A 22,808-nucleotide genomic window follows, 5' to 3' on the forward strand; every position below is an offset into this window, starting at 1 on the left:
TTAAAGATTTGGTCAAATTTGAAGAAATCTCTGAACCCAAGAGACAAAACGTTTAAACCAGTTTGAGATAGTTTTTTCCTCAGATCCTACTTCATCAAAAACAGACACAATCTTGTTGTGGACATCACTGCATCGCTTTTAAAACCCCATCTGTGAACATGTTTCAGTTGATTGTCGCTGCTTCTTCAAATAAAGAATGAGACTCCACCATGCAAAGAGGAAGTCATGTTTAAACCAGGTCCAGAAACACGAGTGACCTCTTTGGGATCAGACTCGTTGGAGAGGAACTGTAGAGAAGTGGAAAACCATCCTGTGGTCTGATGAATCAAAATTTAAAATTCCTTTTGAAAATCATGGAGGACTCCTTGGTGTTGGAGAAAGGCGGGCAGGGACCATCCAGCTTTTTATCAGAGAACACTTCAAAAGCATCTGTGTTGGTATGGGGATGGATGAGAGTACATGGCATGAGTAACCTGCACATGTGTGAAGGCACCATTAAGGCTGAGAGATACATTTGCAGGTTTTTGAGCCATACTTCAACCAAGTAGACAAGATCTTTCTGCAGGATGGTGTTCCTTATTTCAGAAAGACAACAACAAATGCACTCTACACGTGTTTCATCGCAACTTGACGCTCATTCAAAATATTAGACACATTATTGCACTGAAGATAAAAGAAAAGAAGACCCAAACTGTTGAGCTGATGTGTTGCATCATTGAAGAATGGGGCGACATTGCTCTTATCAAAACTACAGATCCTGAGTTGGGTAACACTTACAGAGTGTTGTTGAAAGAAGAGATGAAGAAACAGAGCGGTAAACATGACCATGTCCACGTTTTTTTGAAACGTGTCAATAGAAAAATGGCAAAATGAGCAAATACCTTTCCAAAAACAATTATATTTCTGAGTTTAGATATTGAATTTGTTGTATTTCTTTTATTTTGATTAAGTATGAGCTTTTAATGGCAACCATGAAATTGTGTTTCTGTTTGCATGTGACTTCACCAAGGCTAACCTGTTCTCTCAACCTGCCAGCAGTTACACACTGTGTAGTTTATTATATTGGATGCTGGCTTATGATATTCTCTGCTCTTGTGTTGTATTAGTTTATAACCTGCTCTATTTTTAACGCTTAATCTCATGGAAACGTGGACTTGTGATTACAAACCTTTGTGCTTTGTTCCCTTTGCATTCCCGATGACAAGCATATGTGTAGTATACAGTTTTGTCACACACCTTCAAATAGTTAAAGTATTCAAATTCGACTTTTAACGACCATGTGTAAGTTTGTTTAACAGTTGTAATCTGTACATTGTAAAATAATCTGTCCCTGTGACCGGTACTTTGACCTCTAGAAATTCTGTACGATACAACTGTACCCATAATTCCCCTCTTTAAGGGATATAGTCAGAGGCCCATAATGACTTTGCATAATGACTTACATTCTCTTTTTTCATTGGGTCTGCTTTCTAAAAGATCTGTATTGTAGTGGGGAGAGTGCCAGTCCCTTTTATCTCCAGAAAAAAAGCCCTTGTGGCTACAGTTTGATCAATTAAACTCCTGAAAGGGCCCCCCTCCTTTCATTCCTCCGCCTGAGAGGAATATAAAGTTATCAGTCTTCCCAAGTGATATGAGGACGGAAATAAGTAGTTTGTCTATAAAAATGTCCAGGTACTTTATCAGCGTCCCAGTAGGCCCCCGGGCCCTGACACTGTTCAATGTGCTCCTCCCGTATTCCCGTCTCCTGTGCTCTGCTTTTTTCCCTCCCTCTCCTTGTCTGCTCCGTCTCTGCCGGAGGCCCGCAGCTCGCTGGGTGGGGTGTAAGCTGCCGGCCCTGCACCTCAGTGGGATTGACTGGGGCTCAGGCCCCAAGTGAGGTTATCGATTTCAATCAGGGGCTTGAGAGATTGGAGCAGAATGATGCTGTAGACTTGAAACGGTGGTCAGCTACTGTTTGTTATTTTTTTGGGGAGGAAAAGCTGCTGGAGGAGACTTTTTGAAAGAGAAGTCAGATAAACATACAAACTGAATTATGCGTACTGTGAGAAATCTTAAGCTTGTGGGCTACAGTTTCACTGTGTGACAGTGGTTTTATTTTTGATAAGATAGTCTGAATTGAGCCACGAAGTATAAAGAATATGAAGCCAATGTTAACAATAGTTTGAAGTAGAGTTGCAACTTGTAGATATATTAATATTTCCCTTTTTTTTCAATAGACAGTTTCAACAGAAGCTGATACTGATCATATATGCCTGCCAGCTGGTTGGATCAGTGATGAATGCTGACAACAGATGCTGTCAGCAGACAGCCCAACATTTCATCAATTCCCCTATATGTTTATTGTTAATACTGATTAGCTACATAATCATTTAGTGAGCAATTAATCCCAGATTATATTTCAATAAAATGATATTAACTGTACATAATGACAAAAATTATCATGTAAAAAACATTTCTTGCTTTTTTCATTCATAGCTTCAGCTCTGGATCGATGTGAAGGACCTTAATTCATGGGGAAAAAACAGAGATGCAAGGATGGCAGCAAACATCTTTTTTGAATTGTGACACACAAAAAAACATCATCTTGCAGAAGTAGAAGCATGAACCATAAATGTATTTAGCTTCAGGAACCTGAATCCTGAACAATGTAAGGCCAACGCATGAAGTCGCTGAGTATTAACGTATCTGTAGAGGGTCTCCTTTAAACCTCTCAGTGTTATTTAAATCCCTCCTGTGTGTGTGTGTGTGTGTGTGTGTGTGTGTGTGTGTGTGTGTGTGTGTGTGTGTGTGTGTGTGTGTGTGTGTGTGTGTGTGTGCGTGTGTGTGTGTGTGTGCGTGTGTGTGTGTGTGTGCGTGTGTGTGTGTGTGTGTGTGTGTAAGTTGTGTGCCGATCATGTCAGCAACTGTAAACTGCTTCTTCGGAGGCTGTGTTGTCAGACTCTCCCCCCTTTTTCAGGACTTACGAATAAGAGTGAGATGACATTTTTTTTGTCCTCTCATTGTTCACAGGAAAGTGCAGGCATCAAGAAAAGACTGATAAAGTTCCTGTTTTGTTTAAAGAGGGAAGTTAGTTCACACAATGAGAGTGCCGATGTTTTTCTGCTCTCAGAAGCATTTGCATCAAGGCCAGGAGATTAAACGTGTGGGTTGGGAACTGGAGAGAGTGTGTTGTCTCGCTTGGGGCTCCTGATGCCAGAGTTCTAGCTTTCATCGCACTGGGTGAAAGATTTCTCTTGGACGTTTCATTCTCTGTGGCTACAGGTGGGTGGTTCACATGCTGTAGGTGGCAGCCACTGTGGATTTCATGCAAAAGTACAGAGGAGGTGGCTGTGGGCAAATTGTTTCACAATTGCCAATGTTCAATACTTTGCAGTGAGATGCTGAATCCCACACTCCATAAACTCATTTGTGTAGTTAGATGGTGGAAATATTTAAACTGTAGGTGTTTGTGTGTTTTTCTTTTAATAACGATATTTATTCTATCAGTTTTAAGGCTGTGGGGACACACTACATTAACAGGGTTTTAAATGGAGTTACACATCAGTTTAATACCTGTCATTTCAGGACTGCACTTTTTAATGCTTTTACAAACAGTGACTTTGAAGCTTGATACCTTTGCAAGTGAATGTACTTTTGTTTTGACAGTTTTGACAAAACAAGCTGGTGAATATTTCTGACTTGAATTTATAAAAATTTTAAAACTACACGCATTTATGAGGATGATATTAAGCAGATTGATGACGGGGTGATCGGTTGTTGCAGCCTTGTGGAAATGCTTTTCTCTACTGTATAATGGATAACAGTATTAGCATCAATTAGAGGACTTCACAAGGATGACACTGATACTTTATCCATGAAAACATACTAAGGCAACAGCCTCAATGAGGCGACTAATATATAAAATATTCAAAATACAGAGTGATATGGAAACATCAAACCTACTTCTTTCTTACTGTCTGAAAGCAGTTTTCTTATTCATCCTCTTTCAGGCTCCATGTTCAGAGCAGTTGTGCTGGTGCTCAGCTGCCTGCTGCAGAGGACACTCCTGACCACAGAGGGGCATCATGGGACCAACCCCCATGTCTTCTACGCTGTGCAAATACATGGAGGCGTCAGAGCCGCCAGAGGTCTGGCCGAGCAACACAAACTGGACTTTATACATCAGGTCAGTGCTAATTTCCAACCCCTGTTGCCTCCATGTATAATGACCTTCAATTTACATTGACTTAACACCATTACTGGGTTCACCGTTGTTTGCTGGGGCTGACAAAGTGCTGACGTCTGCTTCCTGTTGAGGGACATCTGACTCTGATCACATTCAAGAAGTATTTCTGAATATTTCACGTCTGATCAAGGACGCTACAGGAGCTGGTCCACACAGATACACACATACTCAACACACACTCAACAATTTATAAGGACACAAAATACTACAACTCAGCCAACTGTATTCAAACCTGTGCAGAGTCCTTTATGTGAAGTAGTTGAATGTCTTTAAAGATGATTTGGTCTTTAACCACGCGACTGAGCTTTGCTCTCTTACTTTGTTTGAGGACGACACCTGATTTATCCACATCAATACTTTAAAGGTTACTTTGGTTGTTGACTCTGGGAGTGTGTCAGCTCCTCACAAAATGTAATAAAGGCTCAGAGCTGGTCGAGGTTAGGTGGAGTACATTAGTTCTGCTTCTTCATTTTGTTGTAGCAGCGGGTTCAAAGAGGCAGTTCAAGAGCATGGCACATTATGGAACAAACTTCTTTTGATTGTCTTTATGAAAGATTCACTCAGACAGATTTAAAATGTAAGAGCCCTGATGAATTGACAGCTACTCCTGCTCTGAGCTGTTACACTGAGGGTTTTGAATGAGGGTCTTTTATTTTACTTCCTCTTTTAAAGGCAAAGATGAACCAATCAACACAGATCTTGCAATAAAATGTATTTTCTGATCATGTGTCCTTAGTGGAACTTATATTAACATATATAAGATAAATAAGGTGAAGTCAATCATTAAGTCAGCATTAATTAGCACATCAAAAACGTTTTTTTTTTCAGAAATAGTGGATTTATTTAATTCTTCCTACAGTGGGTTTATTTCAGAGCTCGGTACAGAAATATATATGAAGTCTTACAGGTGAGGATTCTTGCCTTTTAATTACATCCTCCAAAAGTCCCCATTACAGGTTGAACAGCAGTTAATTAGTTTTAAAGAAGAATTAATCAGTGATTTCAACTTAAAGCTCCATTAAGGGGATTACGTTCTCACCCTCCCAAAATGACCCATTAAAGCAGATGAGGCCATTGGAGAGTAACCTGGTTTTGTATCTGTGTCTTTGGTCAGATTTCCTGCAGCCAGCGTTAGCGGTGATGATGATTTTGACTTTGAAAAACAAAGGGAGTTGATTTTTCTGTCAGAAAACACCACAACAGCACTCAAACATGTACAAGATCAATTGTGCAAAGAGGGAAATGTCCAGTTTTGTCCACAGGGGCCACTGAAGTGACATGAAAATGAAGAGTCTGAAAGTAGCTTTAAAATAGCAGCTTCCATCTCTTTTTGATAGTACCCTGGATTTTGATAGTGAGACAAGTTTCCCTTTCACTTACCCCGCCTTGGAGAAAAAATCAAAAGAAAGAGAGGACAGATTTCTGGCTGAATGTCTTGAAGAAGAGCTTGTCTTGTAACCATCCTAAGCTCTGTGTTCACAGCGCTGACATCACTGCAGAGGTGAGGAGGCCAAAGAGGATGTTTACAGTAGATGATAAGAAGAGAAGAAGAGAGAGTGGCTGAGCGGGAGGGCAGACAGAGTAAATGTCAGGCCGGCTGTTAATGGTTAGCAAGAGAGTGGATCGCATTCTGAAACTGTAAGTTTGGTGAGTTTCTAAAATAAAACCTGCTCTAGAATAGTAAAGTTTAAATCAGGGATGCCTGAACTCTTTTCAATGAAGGGCAAAAATGGATCAGATTGGAGGGTCACGGGCCAAAACTAAACATTCATGTTACAGTGCATGATTTAAATATGCTTATAGCAGGGGTCACCAACCTTTTTGAGGCCGAGGGCTACCATAAAGGAAATGAGCACTACGAAGGGATACTTGTCTGAACATGAACTTCCCGAACAAAATTGCACAGATCACTTTTTAACAACAGTAATAGGAGTAGTAGTAGAAATGCTATGTGAAGAGGCTGCTCACATGTCGATGTTTTTATTTCACACTATTATTAATGATTTACACAAAGATGATGGTAGGAAACATAGATACATTTCTGGTAGGAGCTCCATTGTGACCAGTGCTGTTTTTCTGGAGCATGCCTCGTGGGCACCCAGGTACCCACGGGCAGCACGTTGGTGACCCCTGGCTTATAGCATAATTGTGCAAAATAAATTCTCATTTAAGTAATTTCTGAAGATGAAAACACCTTTCTTTACTGTACTTCACAGCATAAAGTACTGTACATTCATACGGCAGAAATACTAGTCGTATGTCTTCAAAGACATTTAGTGCAATATAACCTACATGGGGAACAGCATGCTCCTTAGAAACCAAAATAGAGCATTTTCCATCCTTTTAAAATAAGGAATAGTAATAAAAATGGACTCCTGCTTAAGAATTTTCCCCCCTATAAATGACTACTGTATTTACATTAATTTACAAAGATTATACTCTTTGAAAACAACAAACAACAACAAACTTCCTGCCTACATTTTAGGCACACTGCTGTGGAATCAACTTCTGTAAAAAAAAAAAAAAAAAAAAAAAGTACTCATGTTCCCAACTATTTCTAAACTTTCTCTCATCAGAGTGCCACTCTTTATACGCTCCATCCCAGCCATGACCCTGCATCTTCTCACTTTCTGGTTATGGACTTCCAGATTTGAGCTGATAGGACTAGCGCCACCCCACTCCCAATGTAACACAGTGTTAATTTGTGGTCAGGAGAGGAAGTGAAACAGTAAATAAATAAGGAATGAGGAAACCAGGTTGCTGAGAGTGAGAAAATAATTATGATAATTAAAAATACATATATATAAAAAAATTCAAACGTGAGCAGCGGGCCAAAAAAAAAAACTGCTGGTGGGCCAACTTTGGCCCACGGGCCCCATGTTGGACAGCCCTGGCTTAAATACTTGACGCTTGGTGTCAGGTGTGTATTTCTCCTCTAGTACTGATCACAGAAAAAGAAAATTAAACGAGAAATGAGAATCTTTTTTTGAAGTTATTGATAAGCGATACAAGAGGTGTGTGCTTATGTTTTCACATTCATGATAAAAGCTGAGGGGAGTGTCCGCTGGCCTGCAGGGAGGTGGTGTGTGTGTGGGGGGGAAAGGGGCGCGAGCTCATTTCAACCTTGGCCTCGCTGCCGCCGCTGCTGCTGCCTGACTCATGAATAAAACATTTCTTTGACCTTTATCGGGAGTGTATTGGACAGTCCACCCCCGTCTCTGTCTTCCTCTTTCATTGTCCCTTATGCATGCACACAGTAACTATCCCTCTCCCTGCATTGTTTTCTGCTCACTATAAACCAGTGACTCTTTCAGGAAGTGGTGAGTGTACGGGATGTCTATTAGAAAACCATATATGACATTTTAACAGACAGCACCCTACCAAAGCAGCTGACATTCAACATTGTGACACCTCAGTTGTTTCATGCGCTGGTTGAACACTTTTAAAATCATCATTGAATCAGTCATCAGATGCTGGGATCTGCTTTTTTAGTCGTTCATTGTCAAGGTATGCTTCTTGCATTAATAAGGAGTCCAACCCAACACCACCCTATCCTCACACAGCCCCCACTTTCACAATCCCCCCAGGTCCAATCTGCACACTGGCTTCCTCTACCTGTCTGTCGCCAGAGGCTGATGCTAAATGTCACTGACACTTAATTGCCTTTGTTAAGTCAAACCTTTTGCAAATATCATAATACCAAGAAGAGGCATACACTTCACAACATGCTGTGATATATATTAAGCTGTACTTGTATTATTTTATAATCAAAACCACTGGAACAGAATGAATAGTCTGACAACACCGTCTTGGGAGGATTGAGGTGTCTGCTGGCATTCCAGAGGTAATACCACACGAGTGGAAAGGGAATCAAATGTCTCCACGCTGGTGTTCAACATATTGTTGGTCTCTTTGATTTAGTGTACAGGATCCAAGAAAATGTCACCGCGTCTCTCCATTGTGCAGACTCGACATATCCATTTGGAAACGGTAAAATACAAAAGAAAAATACAGAAAATACCTGATGTGTCTTTGTGATGCATGCTCAGATTGGCTGTAATGCATCGCAGAGACAAGAAAGACTTCCCTGTCAGTCTGTTACTGTTTGAAAATACGTCAAAGAGATAAGAGCACATAGATCCACATTTGTCTCCCCTATGTCTTACACTAGCTCATTAAGAAATATTTAAGATGTAGCTGATAGCTTGTTTCTTTGAGTGTAAGCCGCCTCATTCTCAGTAAGATAAGGTGCAGTGAAATGAAGAAAATTTAGCAAAGAGAAACATCACAAATGTTTGCGGCAGGTAGCTCTTGTCTGTAATTATTATGGCTGTGTGGCAGAGCTGACATGGATTCAGAGATTACTGTCATACAATGGTAACTCTAATCTCTAACCAAGTCTGGCGCTGTAATGCAATCATTACGAGCCACAGAGAAAGAGATGCTCAGACTCGGCAGGTAATGGCAGCCATTACAGGTGTAGAGTTTCACACACAATGGCGGAGAAAAAAGAAACTCATTCCTGTGTAAAAATAGACGACTTTCTCTTTAACTTCATGCCAGCTCAGAACAACATAAGAGTGAATAATACACACTGATTAAAGGAAAAGAAATTAAGAAAGTCTCACGTACAAACAGCAGAGCTAGTTTTCAGTAACATCACCTGATCCTGGATGTCTACAGGTAATTTTTCTTGCTTACTCCTGAGTCTGCAAATCGGATTAGAGTCAGATAAGGTCCATGAGCTGCATTGTTTTTATTTTAGCTGAGATCACTGCTTCAAGAATTAAGTGTGAGTCTGTGTGTGTGTGTTTGTGCATGCTCACATTCATGCTTATTTTCTTTTTTCATGAACTCTGACACCAGGAAGTCCCTGGTCTCCAACCAATGGTGAGAGGCCTCCCAGATTCCTCTTCTCTCCAGTGAGGCAGAATACTGCTGGCAGATTACCATATCATTACCATATCATTAGCATAACATTACTGCCGCACAGCTTGGCTCGCTGTCTGCGGACGTGCTATCAGTTCATCGAAAGATTCAATCCCCAATATGCTCCGTGCTTCCCCTCCACCTCCCTCCTCTCCTCTCCTCTCCCCCTCCTTCCTCTGTACACAGGAGGTGTGTTTTCCATCTGAGTAAAGCAGATGTAATTGAGGTAGAGCACTGGATTTGCCGGCTAAATGAAATCACACAAACGCTTCATGATCAACCGGGGCCGCTGTCGTACACATTCTGAAAGCTCCTTCTTTGAAACCTCATTGCACTTCTCCCGATTCAGACTTTCTAATATCCTCTCAGAAATAGCCTCAGTCAGATGCTAAGCTATGTCAAGCCTTACTGGGGCTGGATTACTCCAGGCTGTTATGTTATGACCAGGTGTGTGTGCATGTGTGCTGGTGTGCATGTGAGTGTGTGGTGAAAGAAATAAGGCAAATGTGCCACCATCCTTCCCCTTTTCTGTACCGAAGGGCACCCAGGGGCAGGAAAAGGGACACCAATCCTCTAATGGTTGGAGGAAAAGGGCCCATTCCATTAGTCAGGGGGCCCGGGGTTCACCTCGGCGCCTCAGCCAGAGGAAGGCGGAGGGAGTGAAATGGAGGCAGGTGTTGGCTAGGGGCAACGCAGAGGGCAATACTGCACCAGCTGCATGGTGGGAAACGCAGCACTCTTTTTTTTTTTTTCCTCATCTCCTCACCTTCTTTGACAATTCCTATTTCCTCCTGCAAGTACACATGCACACAGCTTGCTCATATTGCATCACACATGCACACGCACACACACGATCACAGTCTGACTTCCTCTCATCCGCTTTTGTCCCCAATTTTAATTCATTCCAGTAAGCTTTTCTCCATTTTCCTTATCTCTTTCTTTCTTACCCTCGTCCTCACACACTCATTCACTCACGCCTATCTCCATCTCTTTCATTTTCGCTCTGTCTCTTTGCTTACCACCCCTCCTCCCCCTCCTCCTCCTCCCTCATGCTCCACTCTCATTTGTAAATGGAGAGAAGACTTGGTTGAGGAATGTGCGCAGAAGATATGGTTTCCCTCCCAGGTGGGAAACTCTGGCGGGAGAGGGAGGCAGAGAAGAAGAAGAAGAGGATGAGTGGATTTGGTGGAGGAGGAAGAGAGAAGCAGAAATGATGCTCCCGCTCCTTCTATTGCTCCTCTTCTCCCTCTCTGGGTTGAGATGATGTATGGCTGCAAAGGCCACATGTTGGCCGTGTGATGGATTAAAGCACTTTGTAGGAAAATTACTGAGAGCGCCTCAGCACACCCAAGTCTAGCCCTTAATAAAACTCTCTTCAATATTGAAATGGAGAGAGGGAGAGGCAAAGAAAGAGAGAGATAAAGAAGATAAAGGAAGATTCTGTGCATGAGCAGCGAGTGGTGGTAGAAGCAAACAAATACACACACACACACAGAGAGCTCCTAAAGGTGAAAGGAACACTGACTGCATAAATTAACCGTCTGGTTTCACTGCAAGTTGATTTTGGAATGGGTTAATGAGAGCTTAGGGAGGAATAAGTGAGATTAAACACAATTTTATTAAGTGTTTTCTCATTAGAAGCTCTGATTGTGCTGGAGAAGAGGATGAGGAAGTGAGAAAACAGAACACAGATTAAGCTCTTGTTGTGTGTGGATTAGATTGCATGTCATGTTTCATTTCTAAACAGCAACTAACTGGCTCTTTCAGCTGGGAAGTGATTTTTTAATACAGTAACTCATTGATTTTCTCCTTTTCCATGTTAATCTGTAGAGTAAAGAGTGTTTGTATGCCTGTTCACTGTGAAAGTCTGACAGAGAACAGTGCTAACTCAAACAGGCCTGTAGTGACTGGAAATGACATGATATATTGTGTAGGTGTTGTGTGTAGTAAGTTGTTTATGTAATACTTCACTTATTCCCACATCATGTCATGACACCGCGGTGACACATTCAGAATACAGCCTGAATATATTAATAACTTATCCTGGTTAGAACACCCACTTAGTCGACTGAGGAGATTTACAGTTAATGTCTTGTGTAATTGTCTACAGAGTTCAAACAGTGAGTGACTCATGGATCAGTTAGCAGAGAATCATTTTTGAGAATCAGGGAAGAAATAAAAATGTAAGCGCCAAATAGATGTGCTGCTCTTTTTTGTCAAGTATAACAGTAAAAATGATCCTTTTTTATGAGAAAGTATGTGACGTTGTCTCTGACATTTTTATTCAGTAGAATGGAAGAGGATACAATCAAAAGGTATAGAGTCGAATGGAATACTTTCTAAAGTAGAAAATCACTCAGAAAGCGCAGACATCCACCAAGCATATTGTGATTGTGGCGCAACATTTTAGTCCTACTTTAATGTTATACTTCTTTTCAGCAGACTGTCTGCTACAATTTAGTGTTAGTTGCAGGTTTGTACGATAATTTGTCACCTGACAGAGTTGAAAATTATGATGACCTAGTACATATTTCATATTCCAGATCTTAGTATCCAGAATGTTGCCAGGATGTGGATCATACTTTTACATCTGTCAGAAATTATGGTGACCTTGTTTTGTATTGTTTTGCAAAGCAATCTGACCATTTATCGTGGAGTTATATACACATATGGTGAAAACAGCCCTATCTCACAATGATAAAGAATCATTTTAGAAAATCCTGGATCCAGACGGTGATCTGTATCGTCTCCAAATTTTAATCAGTTCTTCTTTATCTCATTTTGAATATTTCCTGAAAATTTAATCAAGATCTGTTTGTTACTTTTTGAGTTATCTTGCTCACAGACGAACAAACTCCCAGAAACATAACCTCCTTGGCGGGGGTAAATATTAAGTAGTTGAGAATAGAAAATGTTCAAAGAGAATAGCAAATTACAGAATAGAATAGAATAGAATAGAATAGAATAGAATAGAATAGAATAGATCCAAAACCACTGGATTGAATAAAATGGGGATTCCATTCTACCAAAAAGGAAACAATGAGTACAACAGAAGAGAATAGGTTTAAAAGTTTACAATAGAATTATGAAAAAGAAATAAAGAAAGGGGAACAAAACAGTATCAAAAGAATAGAGTAGAATCAGGTACAATGGAATATTATCAACAAAAAAAAGTATCGTATATTACTCTTAGTAAGAAACAGAATACTATCAAGATGAATAGAAAACACTGAATGAAATGAAAAAAAGCAAAGAGTTGTATAGAAAAGAAAGGAATAGGGGACGCCCGGGCTTGTTGCTACTTCACTACCAAAACAAATGGAATGAAATTGAAAAGAATAGAATATGTTTGAAAAAGTAGAGAATTGATCATAACAGACACAAAGGAAAGAACTGTAAGGAATGGTATCAAAAAGAATAAATTAGAAAAAGACAGAATATTGTCCAAAAAATGGAATAAATTACCATTGAAAATAATACAAAACGATAGAATGGGATAGAATAAAACAGACTACTTTCAATAATCACGTGATAAAATACTATCGAAAAATATTGAATGTTATAGAATATTATCAATAAGATCAGATTACTAAGGAATAATAACATACTATAAAATATACTATGTATACTTATACACTGTAAAATAATAGAAGATAATGAAGTTTAGTAAAAGTATGATCAATGTTGTTTGTTTATCTTATGAAAATTGTCCTCTTGCTTCACAGGAGTCAGAATGACCTGAATTACAGACTTAACAACATCAGAAAGCAAAAACTAAGAGTGTTTTTTTTTCAGGTCTTTCTATCACAGTCAAAGTAATTCAGAGCATAGAGAACAATGTTGACAAGTTGTAACTGTATTAAAAAGTGCTAATCAAAAAACAAGTGTTATAAGGGATAAAACTACCTCTGAACTTGACATTGTACCTTTTTTTTTTTTACCCCATACCAACGTCTTAATGATGACATTTAGATACACCCAGTTCAAACCCTTCACTTTTATCAATGGCTAAACTGTTTCCTATTTCTGTCTCTTCTTGAACTGTATGACTGCTTTAGAGTAGTTAACAGACAACGTACCTCATGTGTTTTTATGGTCATGCTATCTTCTGGATTATGTGGTGGAATAAATACCCAGTCAGGAGTTTATTTCAGACTTGTTTAATCATGTATGTGGTCATATTCTTGTGAAGCAAAGGAATTAGTTCATAAAAAGCTCACAGAGAAAACCAGCAGTCAGCTGCCTAACTAAGCCTAAACTAATTGCTTTTCTCTTCTTCTCTACCCCATCAGTCCCAACGTTTAAATAGACTCTGGTAGCCCCCCCACCCCAGCTCCTGCATTTCCTGCCAATACTGTAACCAACAAGGCTTAACCGCTCACCCTGTTTAGCCCCTAGCATCCCCCTCCATCACCCAGCCCTCCTCCTATCTCTCCTTTCTGCTTCTCCAGATTTGAGGCTGTGGAGGCCACAGCCCCTGTAGGGCTGTTAGTACACACACCAGCTGCTGATTTCTCCATAGGGTGGTCTGCCTCACGTGGCTCTCACACACTGCTTCAATGACTCTTGATGTCTGTGTTTGTTTTTGTTTACCCTTCATGTTTTTCCCCTTACATCCCTCCCTCCATCTCGGCTGCTCTCTCCTCTTTTTGTTTGTCTGCTGGAGTCCATCAGCATGTATCCTCAGCTGAGACGTTCCAGGTCCAACTCAATAGCCGTCACACAAATCAGGCTTCCTGAAGGCTGTGTCTTTAAAGGCTACAGTGGATGAAAAAATAATCTGTTATTTTGGAAAAAGCTGATTTAAAGCTCTGCAGATTTATGAACACCAACATGTTGTGTTTTAAATTAGCCTAAAAATTCATTTACATCTATGGTGTCGCCATACATACAGTAAATAGATGATGTTTATGTAAATGATCAGCACTGTCTTGGTCTTTGTTAATTCCCAGCTTCATTCTCACACAGAGAAGTTAAACTCTCCCAAACTGTGTCTTTGTTCTCGAAACAAAGCAGCTCAAACTTAGATTGAAGCACTTCAGCAAAGTTTCACCGTGGTGGTGTAGTTGTGAAGTGTGAAAGCAAAATAATGCCTCCAAAGATGCTAAAACACTCAGGTGAGGTGTGGGGAACTGAATCATAGAGTGATAATCCGGTGTGGTTTCCTCACCTCCAGCAGGTCCTTTCACATTTTCAATCATGGCTTAATTCATTATTAATATAAGCACAAGAAAAGAGATGTTTCCAAGCAAATGAAACATGAAACAGACAATGAAAAGACGCAAACGCATTAAACAAAATATTTCAGAACACATCAGGGAAAAAAATACAGAAGTTGGATCACATGTAGCTCTTCTTAAGCTAGTGCGTGTTGTGTTTTTTTCTTTTCAGTCAGTTCTTTTAAGTTTCATGATATTTTAATGTTTGTACTACACAGCTTGATGTTGAGAATCAACAATCTGAGGAGGGGGCTCTTATCAGAGCCAATCAGTGGCATGGACATAAAATAGGATGTGGAAGAAACAAACCAAATCAGGAGAATTTAATTCTATTAAATTATTTAGTGACAATTTTAACCAGAGGATCTGAAAGATTTTAAAACCAGGAGACATGATAGCAACCTTTACAGAGGTAAATCACATTACATTTGGTTTAATAACTGAGCCTTTTGTGTACTCATATTTTAGTTTTCTTCTAACATCAGGAGGGAGTTTGATTCATGCTTAGTTTTCCTTCATTCATCAAGAAGATAAACTGGCACAGATGCTCCAAACGTTTAATTTGAGAGCAATTGAAGGTTCATGGTTTTAAGTTAGTCCAGATTTTAAAGCAGGGTTATCTGAGGTACTTTAGTTAGATCCTGGTCAGTCAGGCCCCTTTGTTGAAAAAGCTGCCAGAGGACAGGAATAGAAGCAAAGTTATCAACCAGTGCAGATGGGTTTAGATCTTCTCAGATGTTACTTAGACCTGTTCTTCCTCCTGATCAGCTGTTCAGGTCTGCAGCTTTTTAAAGAGGCATAAATACAAGCAAAAGAAAACATTAAAGTAATGTTGATAATGACTGTTGACATACAACCTTTATGACTTTAAATTTAAAGAGACTCAGCAGACGAAAGGAGTGAAACGAAAAACATATGATCTAACTGGGGAGTTACATGGTGATGGGGATGTGTAAACTGTGAGCTCATGCCCACCAAGAAAAAGGGCTGTCACAAGCGGGACTTGATAAAAACATTACTTCATGACCTCTGTGAGTAGGGATGGGTACCGAATTAGGTACTTTTATTGGTACTGACTGAACTCTGTCAAAAGTACTAGGTACCGATTCACGTAAAACCAAAAGGTACCATGTGAAGGTACCTAAATGCATCCTTGTGACAGTGAGGGAGTGGAAGAGTAGGCGATTTTCCGTACTGGACATGAACACAGCATTACAAGGTTATATACTGAGGAATAAATATGTTGCATTAAAAAATAATGAAACAAATTGATATTTTTTACCACATAAAAACAAAAAGGTACCGGAAATTGGTGCCGTGGAGTACCGGTACTGATTGCCAGGTACTGGGCATTGGTATCGCATCATTTCAAATGTGAAAGGTATCCATCCCTATCTGTGAGTCGGAGTTATGTATGTATGTGGGTTATGTACAGCTGCGGTCTGGATCATTTACTGCCGATGTTGCTGTTTTACCCAGTCTTCAACTTCAGGGTGTTAAATCACAAACCAGAAAAGGTGAGTGCCTTTCTACCCTAAGTGTAGGCACTATCAAACACAAAAAAACAGGTACTGTTTGAGTGCACGACTTGCTGAAGAAAGAGGGTAACACATTTCGTGTATTTTTGGAAAATACTGTGTAATATTCACTGATTTATTTCATGTGTCTTATTCCCGATAGTTGTTTTTTTGGATGGGCTCCCACAGTCATGTGACTAAGACACAGCCAGTAAATTGTATTGGATATTATGGATGTTTTTGTTTATTTATTCAATAAATGAGTCCAGCAGAGCATCACAGTTGTTGTACTATGCTGTTACTCAAGTGTGGTTGTGAAAACTAAGTTAGTGTGGATAGGAAAAATAACAAAGAAGACCAAATATGACAGTCTGAGCTGTCACTCAGGTTTATTTTTGATCCATAATATTTTGCCAGGTGAGTGACAGGTCAATACTATTTAGACTACAACTGTGCTAAAATCTAAAACACAACACTTTGAATGCCAAAGACCCAAAGATCTTTAGATTACTGTCTGAATGTCTGTTCTATGTTAATCTAATGTCAAATGCTAAGAAAACAGAAAATAATCAAGTGTGAAGATGTCAAAGCATGGGGAAAACTATTTTTCACCTCTGATGCTGCACATTAGACAGATGTAAAACATAAAACAAAAAAACAAAAAAATACAAGGCACTATGAGATAATTAAATTTCTACCCTTGAATTATTTCACTGATAATTGTTCTGGCTGCTTTTGGCTTCCAGCTCATGTAATTGCAAGTGATTGTTTGAGGAGGGTCCAAAATTCAAGAGTCCAATATATGAAACTCGTCATGGAAGCCAAGTCTAAAGATGAGCTACGCTATTTTGTTTTGATTTGTTTTCTTTTTTTATTGTCTTTTAACCCACTCTGTGGATAACATATTGCTGTAATGTCTGTGGCAATTCAAACAATCCAAAACACTGCTCTTCTGGCTTTTGTTAAGCAGTTACTGGCTGTCATCAGTCTGATCAGCCGCAATGTTATGCTTAGCTCACGGGTGGTAGCTCCAGAACTTTGAGGATATCTAAATTATGTCAGTATTTTTCATCAACAAGCAGGACAAAAGTTTGTAAAGGTTGTTAAAAATGCCTGTTAAATTTTCAGTTTTAAATATTGTTTTTTCTCACAAATCACAAGTGTGAGTATCCAGACAGGCAAAACATAGTCAAGTCATATCAGTCTAAAAGCTTTGCTGCTTTCTTTTTACAGCAGCACTACTCTCATGCTAATCCCCTCTATCATCAGTGCTTTGAAATAAGGTCATTTGTTGGAGTGGTGAGTTAAGCAATCGAGACACTGAGAGGGCATTTTCAAGAGTCCTGTCCGTCTGCTTACCTCTGTCTGCAATCTCAAGGTCTAGTAGAGATGCAGAGTTATCCACAGTCCTAGAGGAGGGCAATAGGTCAGGGTTGTGAGTGTCAGTGTGCACGGTGCAGTCAGTCAGGTTTATTCTTCACATCATGCTTTTGCTTTGGTGTAACATTAGAAAGACTTCAGTGTAGCTCATGCTCTACTGTGTTTAGATCATTACATCCAAAAAATGGGATTAAGTTGGGGGCAATTACACTTGATGCGATCAGATTTGGTTCAGTTTGACGTCTACAGTGCCTATAATAAGTATTCACCATCTTGGATGTTTTACCCTTTTATTACTTTCACAAATCGGTGATGGTCATTAAAATTTGGCTTTTCCCCTCACAAAAGTTTATTGAGAAAATCTTTAATGTCAAAGTGGAATCAGATTTCTACAAAATTATGTCAATAAAACAAAAATCCATAACAAAAATATTTGTTTGTGTAATTATTCACCACTTTTAAGGCAGAATTTAGAAGATGTACCTTTGGCTGCAGTCACAGTGCTGACTCTCCTCGGATTGTAGAATTGAGGTCTGGGCTACGACTTGGCCACTCCAGAGTATTTACCCTGTTCTTTTCAAACCATTTCTGTGTTGTTTTTGCAGTATGCTTCAGATCATTGTCTTGCTGGAAATGAATCTTTTCTCAAACTGTAGTCATTGGTGGGAATGGTGTGTTTTTGGTGATGTGCTGTGTTTGGTTTCTGCCGAACGTAACTTCTTGTCCTGTGAGAATTGAACACATGACTGAACCTGACTAGTGTATTATCACCCCATGTGAAAGTCTGACTAAGTGTATGACCAAGGGATTTATATTGGGGACAATAAGGCAGACGGGGGATAGCTTTAACCGTAGGGGGTCAGTTTGAGAAAGTGTAAACCCCCCCTGGAGTTTGGACATGTGTTTTTTTGAATCGCAACAAATGTTGTTTATTGAGAAGGGTGCAGGGCAGCTGTCCTGTGGAATATTTATCACCTCAGCTCAAACTGTATATAAGTCAAGACAACCTCTCTGTTGGGAGAGAACACCAAGCAGAGGTCTTCTCTCCATGCTGCATATGAATTAAAGGAGATGGTTCATCACACTGTTATTTTGTTATCTTTAAAATTATTTTGAGTGCAACAGGAAAAATTTCCCTGACAGTCCAATGACCAAAAAACTCAATCTTGATCTCATCAGACCAATGAACCATCTTCCACTTAAACAGGGAGTCTTCCACACGCCCTTTCGTGAACTCTAGGCGAGACTCAATATGAATTTTCCTCAACAGTGACTTTCTTATTGCCACTCTCTCATAAAGTTTTGAGTTGCTAAGGCACAGTATCTCCCATCTCCCATCTCCCATCTCAGCAGCTGAATCTTGTAACTCCTTCAGAGTAGTCGTAGGGGTCTTGTTGGCTTCTCTCACTAATCTCCTTCTAGCACAGTCACTCAGTTTACCAGGACAGCCTGATCCAGGCAGATTCACGCATGAGCCATACTGCTTCCATTTCTTGATGATTGATTTCAATGAATTTCAAGGGATGTTCAATGATTTTGAATTTATTTTGTATCCATCCCCTGACTTGTACTTTTCAATAACTCTTCCCCTGAGTTGCTTGGAGTTCTCCTCTATCTTTATGGTGTAATGGTAGCCAGTGATACTGATCAACCAGTCTTTCGCCCCTCCTAAATCACTCAAGACACACCAACACCACTGAGGTGATTGTCATTTCACTAATTGTGCATTGATAGGGTTAATTTTGAAATGATTTTGTTTGCTTTTAAATCTCTCCATGTTCTTGCACCGCCCTGTCTCTCTGAGCTTCTGCACCCATCATGTTACACAAGCCTCTTCTCTGTCTGCTTTTAAATCCCTTCTTAAAACACACCTCTTTTCTCTGGCCTTCAACACCTAATAGCCATCTTTTTTTTTTAATTTATTTCTTCATTTTATTGTTCTTTTTCATGCCTTTTAATTATGTTATAAGTTGCTTTTAAGTTGTTTTTTTTTGCTAGTTGCTTCGTATTTTATTTGTTTATTTTTTCTGTACAGCACTTCGGTCTTTAGGGTCTGTTTTTAAAGTGCTCAACAAATAAAGTTGGACTGGATTGTATTGTATTGTGTATATATATATATATATATATATATATATATATATATATATATATATATATATATATATATACATATATATATATATATATATATATATATATATATATATATATATATATATATATGCATATATATATATATATACATATATATATATACATATATATATATATATATATATATATATATATATATATATATATATATATATATAATATATATATATATATATATATATATATATATATATATATATATATATATATATATATATATATATATATATATATATATACATATAGATAGATAGATATAGATATAGATATAGATATACTATAAAGCCCTTATAGCACTTAAACAAGTATATGCTCAGGGTACGGATGTTAACTACATAGAAACAAATATTGTTTGACGGAGCTTGTGCCAGCGCTACTCTTGAAGTTATAATAAAAACAATTCCAGACATCATATTTCCTCCTCGCAATTTCTCTGATTGTCTCATTGAAATGTACATGAAATCTAGACTTTGGTTATTATTGCTCGTCATTTAAAAAAAGAAATAATAACTTCATTTATTTTTCTTGATTAACACCCCTGCTGAAATTAGTTTATTTATGTCTGCGTAGTGTTGCATTTATCACAGTCATCACTCTGAATAAAGTCTAACAGCTCACTAACAAAACGGACTATCACAAGCCATAAAACAATCACAAAGTTTTGTAATCAGTCAATTTTTTTTGTCTATAACTTAACTTCCATGTTTTTAGTTGCTTAGTGTTTCCTGTGGACCAATCAGAATAGATCAATAGGTGTGTCATCAGTCAAATTTTTATGTGACGTCACAGTCTTATGGATTCCTCTGGCGGGAAAAAAAGATTTTCGACAGCCTCGGAAATTACCAGACCCTGCCATAGGTTTGTGTTTTCGAACTGAAAAATATGCGCGACTGTTGATGTTCACTTGGATGGGACGGATATACGGCTGCTAGACGTTGATGAGGAGAACACTAAACTATCAAAACTCACGTCTTTGAACATCAATTCATGTGGTAAGTCGACGTTAACCCTGAGTATTTTGATATGTGTGGTCGGTGTAGTTCTCCTGCTGGTTGGCGCGCGCAGATTTAAACGACGTAACTTGTTCACACAGATAGCAACCCGGCTAACACTAGCTTGGTAATAATTGCAGTTTCATATCCTGACACTCGGGTGATAAACTGTCTTTCACTAAGTTAAGACTTATTTTTAGTCGAGGCTTGACAGCGTGGATTTTACTTGTCTATGTGAATTATCTCAGTCACCTTTGTTTTGCTAACCCTCAGTCTGCTGTACCTGTACATTAACGTTACAGCGTGAAGTCCTTGAAGACGCTTTGCTGCTTCACATTTTCTCTTCATGGCTCCCATTTTCTGTGGTTGTGATGTGAATACGCCACATTTTGCAGAGACAGACGACCAGTTGATTAGCCCATTCTGCAGCTCCACAGTGTTGAGCTCCTCAGCCCCTCTGTGATAGTCACTGACAGGAAAATAAGAACTTGTTGTTTGCTGTTAAAAGGCTGTTATTTATTGTTTTTGGTGATTTGTGGTCTGTTTGAGAGCGGGACAAGTGAGGCGGGGATGTAACACTTCTCCACCCCAGGGACTGTTAGCATTGGCAGGTTGAGGTTGGCCTGCTTGCAGCCAAAGCACCCAGTCCCTCTTCTGTAAAGCCTGAGGGCAGGCAGTCTTTTTTTTTTTTTTTTTTTTTTTTTTTTTTTTTAACATTTCCTCTACTTTGATTTCTCAGGTGGAGAGTGCAGATTGCTTTGCAGATCTTGGATGCTGTTTTCTCCTGTGTGCCAACTAATTCTACCTGACGAGCCACTTACAGAAAGATCACTTGGGGCCATTGACTGGGGCCTGTAACAGCTCCAAACTAATTCAGAGCGCGGGGAACTAGTTGTATCTGTCACAGTTCCAGATCTGTTAATTCTGTCCCATCCTCTGTTTTAGTTGTTAAATTCAATCAGATTTACTTTGAATACTTTTAAGTTAACACATCAACAACTTTCTGGAGTGAGAAATGATCTTTTCAACACCACATTAAACTTCAACTCATACAGACACTTTCAGGCTGCTGTTTACCCAAAATTTTAATTAAGTGATTCATCTGCTAAGTTTTTAAAGCCCTAGTTATTTTATAATCACTGTTGGAAGGAAAATATACAGGTGTGTATTATGTAACAGGTGCACTGGTCAGCACACAAATAGGTTTTAAATTGTATGCTGCCATTAAATACTCAGCTTCTACATGTTTTCTCTAATGCTCCTCAAGAGTTGACCTGAAATAATGCTAAATTTATCTCTTTGCGCACAGATAGACAATCCAACACTAACCAGTATTTATCACACACATCAGTCTCACAGGCAGCAGTCGCCTGGAGGAGCCGGTATCTGATTTGATGCTGTCTGTGGATTCAGTCAGTAAAGATCCAGCTCCTGCAGTTAGCCAGGACATCTCACTTCACTCCAAGCATGCTCAGTTTAGAGTGCAGTGATTCAAGCATACAGTATCTATCTGTGTGATATGTGTGTGTGTGTGTTGGAACACACTCATGATTAGTCTTCTCAGTGACTTGCTGGCTGATGGGGTTGATTTGTCCGACAGTGCTGTGTGTCAGGCAGGCTCAGTGTCCACGCTGGAGAACATGAGTGAAGGAGCGGATAATTGATAGTGACAAGGCGCTCCCAGCCTTAATTGCTGCTGGTGAATTAGATTACCTTTTCAAAGTGCCTTCATTAGCAGAGGGAGAGCCATACCAATGGTCCCCTGATTGGCCTCATATTGTTTTGCTGTGAACCTGCTCTGGCAGGGCACAAATATGTGTGTATGTGTGTGTGTGTGTGTGTTTGTGAGGGTGTGTTTGTGCGTGTTTGTTTTGGTTGGATTCAAATTGCTCACTAATTTTCCTGTACAGCTGTAGTTTGGCTATGTGTTCATGGTTTGTCTCATCCAAATGACAAAGATTAAGCATTTGAGGTTTACCACCAACCAGGTACAGGAGGAGTCAGTGAAAAAATGAAAGATTGGACAGAGGCTCTACTTTCACAAAAACAAAAAACACCACAAATTAAAGTTTATCACTGTCCCAACAGATTGCACTTGAAGAGTTTGCTGGAGAAATAGTTGTAACTGACTGCTGTCTAGGGCTGAACGATTTTGGAAAATAATCTAATTGCGACTTTTTTTAGGCCAATATTGCGATATAGCATGCAATTTTATTTATTTATTTATTTATTTATTTATTGGGGGGTATCTTTTGCATTATTCACTAAAACAATTAATGAAATCATTCTATATCATTCTGTATCATTCTATAGTATGACGGTCAGGCCTACATGTTATGATGATGAAATGAAATAGGCTGAAGGTCTGTGTATATGAAACTTTTTTTTAATT

General features: G+C 39.1%; 1 protein-coding gene across 1 annotated transcript in view; it reads left to right on the forward strand.

Annotated features, from left to right (window-relative positions):
• LOC141800425 (proprotein convertase subtilisin/kexin type 4-like) overlaps positions 1–22,808 on the forward strand; it is a 255,721-nt gene that overhangs the window by 2,322 nt on the left and 230,591 nt on the right. The window contains exon 2 of the mRNA XM_074682945.1: positions 3,990–4,165. Coding sequence (XP_074539046.1) covers positions 3,995–4,165 — 171 coding nt within the window. The 5' untranslated portion in view covers positions 3,990–3,994. The remainder of the gene's footprint in view (positions 1–3,989; positions 4,166–22,808) is intronic.

Source organism: Halichoeres trimaculatus, unplaced genomic scaffold, assembly GCF_033239565.1.
Source record: "Halichoeres trimaculatus isolate MK-OKI-2021-1 unplaced genomic scaffold, fHalTri1.1 fHalTri1_scaffold_12, whole genome shotgun sequence".
Classification (NCBI taxonomy): Eukaryota; Metazoa; Chordata; class Actinopteri; order Labriformes; family Labridae; genus Halichoeres; species Halichoeres trimaculatus.